The 12,173-nt window shown below is 43.9% G+C and overlaps 1 protein-coding gene across 1 annotated transcript; it reads left to right on the forward strand.

Annotated features, from left to right (window-relative positions):
• Positions 1-3,976: 3,976 nt before the first annotated feature.
• On the forward strand, positions 3,977-10,311 carry spry1 (sprouty homolog 1, antagonist of FGF signaling (Drosophila)). The gene is made up of 2 exons (XM_063018655.1): positions 3,977-4,821; positions 8,239-10,311. The coding sequence occupies exon 2, from the start codon at positions 8,294-8,296 to the stop codon at positions 9,161-9,163; it is 870 nt and encodes a 289-aa protein (XP_062874725.1). The 5' UTR covers positions 3,977-4,821; positions 8,239-8,293; the 3' UTR covers positions 9,164-10,311.
• The last annotated feature ends 1,862 nt before the right edge of the window (positions 10,312-12,173 follow it).

A 12,173-nucleotide genomic window follows, 5' to 3' on the forward strand; every position in this document is an offset into this window, starting at 1 on the left:
AAGTGCACGGTTCAACAAAACTACAACAAAATATCACGACTTTCCTAATAACATGACAAAATCCACAAAAGAATGAGTGATAGAGAATACTTGAGAGAGAATGAGTGAGTGAAAGAGAAAGTGTGAGAGAATGAGAGTGGGAGTAAGCAAGAGTGAGAGTAAGAGAAGACAATATAAGTGAGAGTGAGTGCGAAAACGAGTGTGAGTGAGAGAGTGAGAGCTTGAGAGAAAAGTGAGGGAGAACGAGAGTATGTGAGAAAGAGAATACGAGTGTGAAAGAGTGAGAGTAAGAAAAAACAATGAGTGTGAAAAAGAGTGAGAAAGAATGAGAGTGAAAGAACAAGAGTGAGAGAGAATGTGAGTTTGAGAATGAGTGTGAATTTGAGGGAGTGAGAGAATGAGAGTGAGTTGAGTTGAGTTTGTGAGAGAGAATGAGAGTGTGAGTTTGTGAGAGAGTGTGAGAGAGAGTATGAGAGTGTGTACTGAACTCTCCTCTCTCCTCCCCCTCTCTATTGCTGGATCCGGAAGTGGCGCATCCGCTCGCTGGCCTGATGGCCGAGCTCCCTTTGCGCGGTTTGGGAGGGGGGGGCTTTGGGGGGCAGCAGTGTTCTGTTCTGCATGGGACACAGAGCGAGAGAGCGAGAGCACCATGTTCTCTCCTAACTCTTTTAAGGTGGCACCACGGTATTAGGTACCAAGTTCAGCTCAGACTGAAGCCAGTAAACAGCTTCTGTATGTGCTTACTGAGCTTTTTATTAGGAACGCCTATCTGCTCCCTACAGTCAGGGATCATACAGATGAACTTGTGTGGGTATACAAGCATTGACTGTTGCTCTGTACACTTCACACCTTCTATCGAAAGGGACCCGAGTGGAACCTTCATGACTAGAGGTTGTGTGTTTATAGGTGTAACAGGTGCAACAGGGTTGTTGGGATTTTCAAACACATTAGCAACTAATAAAGAGGCTGGTATGTTTCAACAGGATTTAAAAAATAACAACAACACTGCTGTACCTGCTACACTCCAGCATACACAGAACAACACTAGTATGATCTTGCCATGTTAGTGTCACTGCGGTACTGAGAATAATCCACTATTCAAACATCATCTGGTCAATGGGGGTCCATTAAGTTTGATTAATAGGGCACAGGGAGTGGTAACAGATAAGCTACAGTCATTCATCAGCATGGTGGGTGTAGCTTATAAAAATAATCAATGACTCTGTGTACCAGATAGGTGTTCCTAATAAAGTGCTTGTTTGAACCCCCGTTTGATTCTGTCTCTTCTGCATCTTTCAGTACATGTTTTGTTTATTTGCTTTTTGTTTAATAAGCTGAGGGGGGCAAAACAGGACATATAAAATTTGCAATAACTTCTACACATGGCCAATTTTGCTTTCATTTAATAAAGTAAGTGTGCATTAACATGTGCAGTAGTTTGTTTCCTGCCGAGTCTTTAACTCCATGTGTGTTTAGACTTTTGTACACACAATAAAGAACCTGAAGTGATTAAAGAGAATAATAATGGAGTTAATCCGCTAATCCTCTATACAGTGAAGCGGAAATGTAGATAAAGCAGCTCTAATCTCCAGATCCACCTTAAAACTGTGTTCTTAAGGTCACACCACAGCTCCAGGAACACCACGCTGAAAAGAAAGTAGACGTTTCATTTCTGTACAATCATAAACAATACTGTAGTTGCACTTTACCTGCAGGTCTCCTAACTCACCAGGAAGAGCTTCACGTTTTAAACTACAGTATTATTTATACTGTATGAGCAGCGAGTCACGTTTAGATTGTATTAACTTGTTAGTTAAGTTTGAGGTGGATTGTTGAGTTTTACTTACTCTTTCTTTGTTGACCAGAAACGTCTATTACAGAAAACCAGTTTAAAATAGAAGAGTTAGTTAGTTAAATTCACCAGTTACACTTTATATTTAGTCATATTAACCTGAGCAGTGTCAGATTTTCCAGGTGAAGATTTCTGACAGCATCAGTTATTACTGGTTAATAAATTACTAGTACTAGTAAAGTACTAGTAGCTGCTGTATTTATTTATTGATTGTTTGCTTGCTTGTTTTAAATTCCACTTTAAGCTACCTCTCACCTTTGCGGTTGGGTAGGTCTGCTCTAGTACACTTAACGCTGGTGGTAGTTAGCTTAATGACATAGAAATTGTTTTTATAATAAGCTTTAAAGAATAAAGAGTTTTGTGCTATTAATTCTATGTATTTATATAAGTATTATTACTATTATTGTTGTTACTACTATATTTATTTATTGGCTTACTTTATGCAAACGATAGTTCCACTCTAAGTTAATTAAACTAGCCATGTGTACAGTCAACTTTAAACGTTGATTGATTCCCGTGAGCTTTAATTGTATTAAATTTACCTTGTGTTATTATTATGATGGGTTGTTAATTGGTCATTTTTTGCATAAATAAAATACTTTTGGTCATTTTCTATTATATAAAAAAAAACAGTTTTAGTCAGCTTTCCACAGGTTTACATCTATGAAGTTGATCATACTAGAGTTTTACGTTAATAATTATTTGTAATTACATGATTATTACTGTTGATTTTATTACTGTAATTCATTTACATACCTCATTTATCCAAAGTATAATGATCAAACGTCAATGAGCTCCAACTGAAACTATTTAATCTAGTCAGCGTATAGTCAACTTTAAATTGGTTGATCATCAACGTTTGTTGTAGTTTTTCTGTTGTATTATTGTTACGATGGTATTGTTGTTACTGCTACCACTGTTTGTTGTAGTTTTTCTGTTGTATTATTGTTACGATGGTATTGTTGTTACTGCTACCACTGTTTGTTATAATGATAACAAGTTTAACCTTGAACGTTTTCAAGCAGTTAGTGGTAACTTTTCATGTTTACGTCTTCGAGGCTTGCAAAAGTTTTGTGTTTTGTGTGGATAAATCTCTGTAATTACATTATTATTACAGCTACTCGTTTTTTCAGGACTTAAATTGTTTGCTAAATTACTATAATAGGCCCACTTACTTACTCTTAAATTATAATGATCAAATGTTGGAGTTCCTTGATCAAATCTAGCTAGATTAGCTTTGTTTATTCAGGTGTTTTGTTTAGTTTTTGCTCATTGTTTTTACCAACAGTAAAATAGTTAAGTCGTTTAACTACCTAAACTAGCTGGATTGATTTTAAGTCTGGTGTTTTTGTTCTCTGCAGTGCTGTATTTACCACAGTTTTGGTCATTGTTTTTTAAACATGGTATGAGTTAACTAAGTTAACTATCTAAACTAGCTTGCTGTACAGTCAACTTTACACAGTTTTACATCTATTAAGCTGATTATGCCAGTTATAATTATAATGATCAAATGTTGAAGTTCCACGATCAACACTAGCTAGATTAGTTTTGTTTAGTCTGGTGTTTTGTTTAGTTTTGATCACTGTTTTTAATAACAGTAAAATAGTTAAGTAAATTAACTACTTAAACTAGTTGAATTGGTTTTAAGGCAGGTGTTTTTGTCCTCTGCAGTGTTGTATTTACCAGAGTTTTGGTCATTGTTTTTAAGAATGGTAAGAGTTAACTAAGTTAACTATCTAAACTAGCTAGATTAGTTTTGTTTAGTCAGGTGTTTTGTTTACTTTTTAGTCATTGTTTTTAATACCAGTAAAAGAGTTAATTGGTTTAACTACTTAAACTAGCTGGATTGATTTTAAGTCTGCAGTGTTGTATTTAGAACGGTAAGAGTGAACTAAGTTAACTATCTAATCTAGTTAGCTTTACTCTGTAACTTTCCAGTTTTACATCTATTAAGCTGATCATGGTAGAGTTTTATATTAACTATTATTTATAATTACGTTTTTATGAACACTTTTGTTGATTTTGTTGCTACTATTGATGTGTTCACTCTTGGACAAGCAAAGAGATCAAACATTGAAGAGTTCCAAATTCGACTATTTAGACTAGATACCTCTACAACAGTTTCTAACATGAAATGTTGATAGTTTTATGTGAATATTTGATGATTATTTGTACTTTTCGTTGTGATTATGAAGAGAACGAACGTTGTTGTTGCTGCCAGTGTTTCAGCTGAACGTTCATGACGGTGAAATGAAAGCCGTCCACCTTAAACCCTCTCACACTCTCTCTCCCCCTCTCGCCCCTCCCTATCCGGCCAATGAATGAAGAGCGGGTGTGCGCGTGTCGGCCCTGACTGACCAATCAGGCGGCTCGGCTGAGTCTGAGGGCCCCAACGGCAAAGCGCTCATTCATCTCCGCGCGCCTCTGACGACACAGAGAAAGAGAGCGCGAGACAGTGTGTATGTGTATGTGTGTGTGCGTGCCTGTGAGCGCGAGAGAGAGAGAGAGAGAGCGCGAGACACACGGACTCGGTTGTTGAACGGATTTTCTTTAACGGATAAAAATCGACGAGTTTGATCCGCACTAACCGCCCCGATCGAGTCGGACTAAATCTGATCGTGCTGTCGGATCTAACTGGAGCGCTTTGATCTGGTGGACTGAGGGGATCTGGTGCATGTTTTTGGACGAACCTGGGTGCATTTTTTTTTTCGCTTTGGCTCCGCTCGGCGTGGTTCGGCTCCGCTCGGCTCGACTCGGTGCGCAGCGGCTCTCGGGAATCTGCTCAGCCGTTTCAGGAGTAAATCGGTGATCGGAACCGATCGGGAATAGCACAAGCGGCTGTGTGTGGATATGAGCGAGCCGTCGGATGAGAGATCCCCGGTGTAAATTGTGATCTGGTCCCGGATTTCGGTGGAATATGTTCAGAAACCTCGGCTGATGGAGTTGACGCTATGGAGGATTGTGTGTAGGTGCGTATCTGCGCAACACGCGCACTTTATCCTTCTCTAGCACTTTTTACACATGTGCACGGGTGTGCAAACTTTTACAACTTTATTCTGTAATTTTGTTTTAGTTTTGTGTTTATTTATTTTGCACCGGATTTAGTCAGAAACGCGAATTTGTCTGAATATGCGCCGCGGTCCCGAGTCTAAAACTGTCCTTTATTATAATTATTCTCATTCAGACTTTTAAAATATGAACTCATTAGCTCAGATGCATTTTAAATAATTGTTTCCATGGTTCCATGGTAATTAGAATAAACCACATCAACACAACTGTTGGCAAAAGTAGATAAACCAAAAGTCGCAAATGCGTCCGCGTAAATGTAATAAATGAAATCTTCATGTGCGCGTTAATTCACATCAACACATTTTCTCCTCATGTTAGATTAGGATGGATTTTATTTCCTTTGCAAGACAGGACAGGAGCTGAAAGTCTAAAACAACCCCCCCCTCCCCCAGCGGGCTGCCTTTCATTCATAAGTTTGAACCCCCCTCCGCCACTTCCACCCCTTCTTACCCCCCGCCATATCCTTTTTTACCTCTTTTTACCCCCTTCCTCCACTTCCACCCCCTTTCATTCCCATCTTACATCCGTTTACCACCTCTTTCCACCACTTTTGTCTCCCCCCTGTGAGATCCATTTATTTTTGCCCCACTTTAGTTCCACCGTGTTTGTTTCCTGTTCCGACACTTCTGCCCCCATCTGCCCCCCATTTACCCCCCACTCGTATTTATTTAGACCCGTTTTATCACCTTTATCTTGTTTTGGAGGATTAATCCAGAGTTTTGTGCTCGGGCTGGTTTTAATGATCAGTGTTTAGTTCACATGTGGAGCTCTGAGCTTCACCTTCAGTTAAAGCTGCAGTCTGGAACTTTATTACACCATCAGGCCTCCACATTCATGAATTATATCATATATTCTAATATGCATTTCATTTAAACATTTTTCACATTTCCATTTGTCTAAATCTTTTAAGTTATTCAAGTTACTTAAAGTATTATATTAAAAACAACACAAACTTGGCTCGATCATTGATGACCTGTAACACTGGACCCAAGAGCTCTTTTTTATTATTATTAAACTAATTTCCAAATTCTACTGGCATGTTGTGTATTAGCAGCTCTAATTTACATTTAGACACTTAAAATACAGTAAATTCACCCATTTTAATATTAGTATCATTATTATTATTATTTTGCTCACATACCTTTGCTTAAAGACGTGCAGATCTGTTTATTTGACATTTCTGTCACTTAATCTGCGTTCATGTTTTATTTTGCACCACTCCTGTACTGGATGTTCCTGTACCGTGTTTTTAACCCCTCTTTGTTTGGATAGTTCCACTCCACCACCTCGTTCCAGCTTGTTTTTACCACATTTGCACCGTCCTACACTGATTAAAGTCACGGTTACAAAATCTTTCCGTTAGATTTAACATGTACGATGTTCTTTATGTGCATTATTTAATCAGTGTGAATAAAATGATTGTGACGGAGATTAGAAGGTAAACGTGTTTTCATACAGACGTTACGGTTTGTTTTAGGTGTCCAGAGTTATAGGAATAAAAGTTCTGCTTCTTATTCTTTATTAAAGGTAATAAATAATAAACACTCAGGGCTCCAGGATCAAGTTCATGTTGGTGTTTATTAGTAAAGCAGCTTTGCATTTCAATGTAAACATCATTTAATTCTACAGACGTCACGCAGCTCGACGTTTTCCAACCTTCCTTCTGTTTTACCCTGTTTTAGTTTGTTTCTGCCCTTTTACCCCACATTCCACCACCGTTGTTGCCCCTCCACACACACACACACACACGTGCACGATATAATCTCATTTTACACGACTTCCACCTCTGTTTAACCCATTCTCCCCCGGTTCCACCCCACCGACCGTCCCGAGCGCTTCCAGCCTCCGCCGCCGCCACGCATTTTTACAGCTCTCGTACCCCGTCGTTCACGCTTTATGACCCCCTTCCATCTGTTTCTACCCCTCCCGTCCTGTCTCTCCGGCTCATCCTGGGCCCCCGGGGGCTTTTATCACACTTCCTGCAGTTTTCTTCTGCCCTCCAAACCCCCCTTCCCTGACGTCCAGGCGAGCCCCCAGCATGAGCAGCTCCACCAGTTTGGTGTAAATAAGAGAAGCGTGATGGGTTTGATGGTGATGAATCAGGTCTCGGTGATGGGAATAATAAAGTATAATAAAATGAGAATAAAATGAAGTGAATCATTTGGGTGTTTTTTCCATCAGCTCGGTGAATCAGGACGTTTTTCGTTTGCATGTCCTGCGTTAAAGCAGATGCAGACGGATTTGCGAGTCGCTCTGCGTATCTGGACGCTTATTTAGAGTCGCACTTTGCATGCACCTCTCGGCGTGTCGGCGTCTCCGGTCGTAAAACTCGCAGCGTGATCTGCATTTCAATGCCGGCCGGCCATACACATGCAGATTGGGGGACGGGGAGGGTTTGGACCTCGGTGCGTATTGAGCCCGGTCCAACTTCTCGTTAATAGACGGGGCCCGGTCCGGCGGCCCCCGGGGCGGGACGGTTCGGTCTGTTCGGATCAGACTGGGAAACTCGTTCTTACGTCTCTGCACTTGTGTTAATAATTATAAATCCCTCGTTAAATTCATCCTGTGTTAGTGAGGAGGAGGACGTTTGGTATCGCGATACGTTTTTGCGATATATTAAAGCTGATCAAGGCGTCTTAGCCTCGAGTCAGGCTCTAAACCGTCCGTCTTGTTTTCTTATTTGTCTTTTTTTTTCGGTTTCTCAGTTTGGCTCCCCGATTCAAATTTACATTCAAATAAGCTTCGTTTGCATGACAGGAGAAGAAAAGCAGCTTCGCCGCGTTTGCACGGCGAGTTTTCAGGATCGGAGTTAATATACAGCCAGGAATTTGTGGGGTTTCGCTCCTGGGCTGGTGTAGAGGAGCCTACGGGTCGGACGATGTGTCAGATATATCGCGATATGTTCCGGGGTGTGAAATATATCCCAATAAAAGCTAGAATGAATCATTTGCGTCAGTGTTTGATATAATGTGGTGATATTACTTGACAGTACGACTTAGTATCGCGGTATTGGGTTTGCGATTAAAGCCAGATATCGATGTATCGTTCACGCCATGCTCGATACACTGAGGGTAGCAAGAAAGCAAGTGTACAAGTATAGAACTAAATCAGGGGTGGGACGATATATCAGAAACGATGTATGGCTCAGTATTGATTACAATCAGAGAAGAGCAAAAATAATTCGTCCCATCACCTACTCGCGACAGAAGCAGAAGAGACCGAGAGTATCGCTGCACTATTTATCGTGATATCAGTATCGTATTGTTGTATTTTTGCTGTGGCCCGTTGACCAATCAGCTCCTCCGTTTGTTTGGCAGGTTCTCCGATGTTCGCGGCCTGTGCGCTCCCAGAGGAAGTCGTTGATCGGATCAGATGGATCGCGGAGGTCACGTGGGCGCCGTTCTGTCCCTGGATCAGATCCGCTCGATACGCTCCAAGAACGAGTACACCGAGGGTCCCGTGACGTCGTCGCCGTCCGCCACGCCGCTGCTGACGTCCGAGCGGCGACCGTCCGTACCCGCGCGGAGGCCGTCGCCGCCCCCGCGGACGCCGAAGCACGAGAGGACTCACGAGGTCGTCGTGGTGAACGTCAACAATAACAACTACGGCGGCGGGAGCGGCGGTTTCGCTCCCTCGGGGAACTCGCCGCCCTTCCGCCACGTGGTTCAGACTCAGCCCAAGTCTCAGGCGGCGCGGTCGCGGGCGCCGTTCACCCCCACGGACGCCCAGGTGACGGCGAAGCAGACCAAGCCGAAGGGCGAGGCCCCGCTGGCGTCTCCGGCGGCGTCCTCGTCGTCGCACCGGCTGATCTGCGAGAGCTGCGGGAAGTGCAAATGCGCCGAGTGCACGACGCCGCGCCCGCTCCCCTCGCGCATGGCCTGCGACGGGCAGTGCGTCTGCTCGGCCGAGAGCGTGCTGGAGCACGGGACCTGCATGTGCCTCGTCAAGGGCCTCTTCTACCACTGTTCCAGCGAGGGCGGCGACGACGCGGGCGACTCCTGCGCCGACCGGCCGTGCTCGCTCACGCGGCCCCGCTGCCCGGCGCGCTTCCTGTGCATGGCGCTCGTGGCGCCCGTCTTCCCCTGTCTGCTGTGCTACCCGCCCTGCAAAGGCTGCTTGAAGGCGTGTCAGCTCTGCCACGACCGCCTGCGCCGGCCCGGCTGCCGCTGCGAGAACTCCAACGCCGTGTACCGCTGGAGGGACGAGCAGGGACACGCGCCGGCGCCGGGCAAACCCACCTGAGAGGGACCGCACCCCAACCCAGGCTCTAACACCCGCGGCTGAACCCGCAGCCCGAAACGCACTAACACCCGCTCGGCGGAACCCCGACCCGAGGAGTCGCCCCGCTCGGCTTCCGCGACCAAGCTAACAACCCGAGTATGTGCTAACGACCACGCCGGGCAGGTCCAGTCCACGTCCAGGCACGTGCTGATGACCGCTCTTCGGTTTATCACGATATTTCGCGTCCGGTTTTAACGGTATCGTGGGAAACATTACCGTGTGCCTTCTCGCTTCAGTCCTCCGGCGAACGTTTGTAGTTTACACACGCTGCGTTGTGTTGTGATCGCCCGGTACGCACCCATCCTAGAGGAAGAGGACGACCCCAGGATCGTTCCCACCACTCCGACTAAGCCCCGCCCCTTCCTCGCTGAGCTGCTGCTAGGAGAACGCAAAAAAAACTGTAAAACCACTCGTCGTCTGACGCTCTGCAGACGTTTATTATTATTATTATTATTATTATTATTTTATTATTAATAACGTTGTTTATGACCAGCGAGACCGGCGACGCCTTAAAAACCCCCCCGAGATCTGTGAAGGACTGTCCGGCCAGCCCATAATACTCCAGCAGTTCCCAGATCTCCGTAGCAACCCCGTATTGTTCCCATAGAGGGCTTCCCGTGCCTTTTCCCGGGGTCGTATCCGCGGAAACGACCCCTCCGTCTGGAGGGACGGACGGACACCCGGACTCGAGCGAAACACTCCACGAGGCGTCCTGACCCTCCTGTTATATTTAGGGTTATTTTTGTTTGTTTGTTTGTTTGTTTGTTTTTGGAATCCCCCCCCCCACACACTTCCCCCCCGTCTCACATATTTTTATAAGAAATTAAATGTTTAAATGTTTAAGTTCGTCCACAAAGAGAAACTCGGCTATTTTTTCAAAAGTTTAAATAGAAAAAAAAAGCAAAAATGTGTTTAAATCTTCTTTTCTTTTTTTTGTCATTGTAAAAAATATTTATTAAGTGAAGCTCTATTATTTTATGATATTTATTGCAAAACAAAGACAGTTTTAGATTTTACTCATGTCTGAATATAACAAAAATATCAATACTGAAAATGTAAAGGGTGAAACAAGCGCTACGTTTAACTTTACTGCAGAAAATATATGAATTAACTAATAACTCCAGAGTCTCCTGTCTTTATTCCTCACCCCCTTACACTGTACTGAATATAAAGCTGTGAAACGTGGTGAAGGTAGCTCTCATGTAGCTTCATCCTGGAACACGATGCAAAATCTCCACATCATTTCACACGGAACCTCGTACAGCCCGACACACCCGACTACAGCTTCTCATTTTTATCTCAAATAGTTCCAGTGTTCAGGATTTAAATCACATCATGATGTATTACATTATTAGGAACAGAACTGGCACCCTGAGGGAGGGAGGGAGGGAGGGTGAGGGGTTCGAATTCTGCCCTCCTGAGGGTATCTCCACTCATAGTTCAATCAGCCATCATGTGCTGGAAATACATTCCATCAAACCAAAACCTTCAGATACTTTCAAACACCCCCCTGATCAATCTACAACCTCCAAGTACCCCCCCTAATCAATCTAAATACCTTCAAACACCCCCCTGATCAATCTAAATACCTTCAAACACCCCCCTGATCAATCTAAATACCTTCAAACACCCCCCTGATCAATCTAAATACCTTCAAACACCCCCCTGATCAATCTAAATACCTTCAAACACCCCCCTGATCAATCTAAATACCTTCAAACACCCCCCTGATCAATCTAAATACCTTCAAACACCCCCCTGATCAATCTAAATACCTTCAAACACCCCCCTGATCAATCCAAATACCTTCAAACACCCCCCTGATCAATCTAAATACCTTCAAACACCCCCCTGATCAATCTAAATACCTTCAAACACCCCCCTGATCAATCTAAATACCTTCAAACACCCCCCTGATCAATCTAAATACCTTCAAACACCCCCCTGATCAATCCAAATACCTTCAAACACCCCCCTGATCAATCTAAATACCTTCAAACACCCCCCTGATCAATCTAAATACCTTCAAACACCCCCCTAATCAATCTAAATACCTTCAAACACCCCCCTGATCAATCTAAATACCTTCAAACACCCCCCTAATCAATCTAAATACCTTCAAACACCCCCTGATCAATCTAAATACCTTCAAACACCCCCCTAATCAATCTAAATACCTTCAAACACCCCCCTGATCAATCCAAATACCTTCAAACACCCCCCTGATCAATCCAAATACCTCCAAACACCTTCAAACACCCCCCTAATCAATCTAAATACCTTCAAACACCCCCCTGATCAATCCAAATACCTCCAAACACCCCCCTAATCAATCTAAATACCTTCAAACACCCCCCTGATCAATCCACAACCTTCAAACACCCCCTGATCAATCCACAACCTTCAAACACCCCCCTGATCAATCTAAATACCTTCAAACACCCCCCTAATCAATCTAAATACCTTCAAACACCCCCTGATCAATCTACAACCTCCAAGTACCCCCCTGATCAATCTAAATACCTTCAAACACCCCCCCTGATCAATCTAAATACCTTCAAACACCCCCCTGATCAATCTAAATACCTTCAAACACCCCCCTGATCAATCCAAATACCTTCAAACACCCCCCTGATCAATCCAAATACCTTCAAACACCCCCCTAATCAATCTAAATACCTTCAAACACCCCCCTGATCAATCCACAACCTTCAAACACCCCCCTGATCAATCCACAACCTTCAAACACCCCCCTGATCAATCTAAATACCTTCAAACACCCCCCTGATCAATCCACAACCTTCAAACACCCCCCTGATCAATCTACAACCTCCAAGTACCCCCCCCCCCCCCCCCGATCAATCCAAATACCTTCAAACACCCCCCTGATCAATCCAAAACCTCAAAGATCAAAGCAGTCTTCAAATAGCAGTCCCCCCCGCCCCCCCCGATCAATCATGAGTTTGGCCCC

Source organism: Trichomycterus rosablanca, chromosome 22 (genome assembly GCF_030014385.1).
Source record: "Trichomycterus rosablanca isolate fTriRos1 chromosome 22, fTriRos1.hap1, whole genome shotgun sequence".
Classification (NCBI taxonomy): domain Eukaryota; kingdom Metazoa; phylum Chordata; class Actinopteri; order Siluriformes; family Trichomycteridae; genus Trichomycterus; species Trichomycterus rosablanca.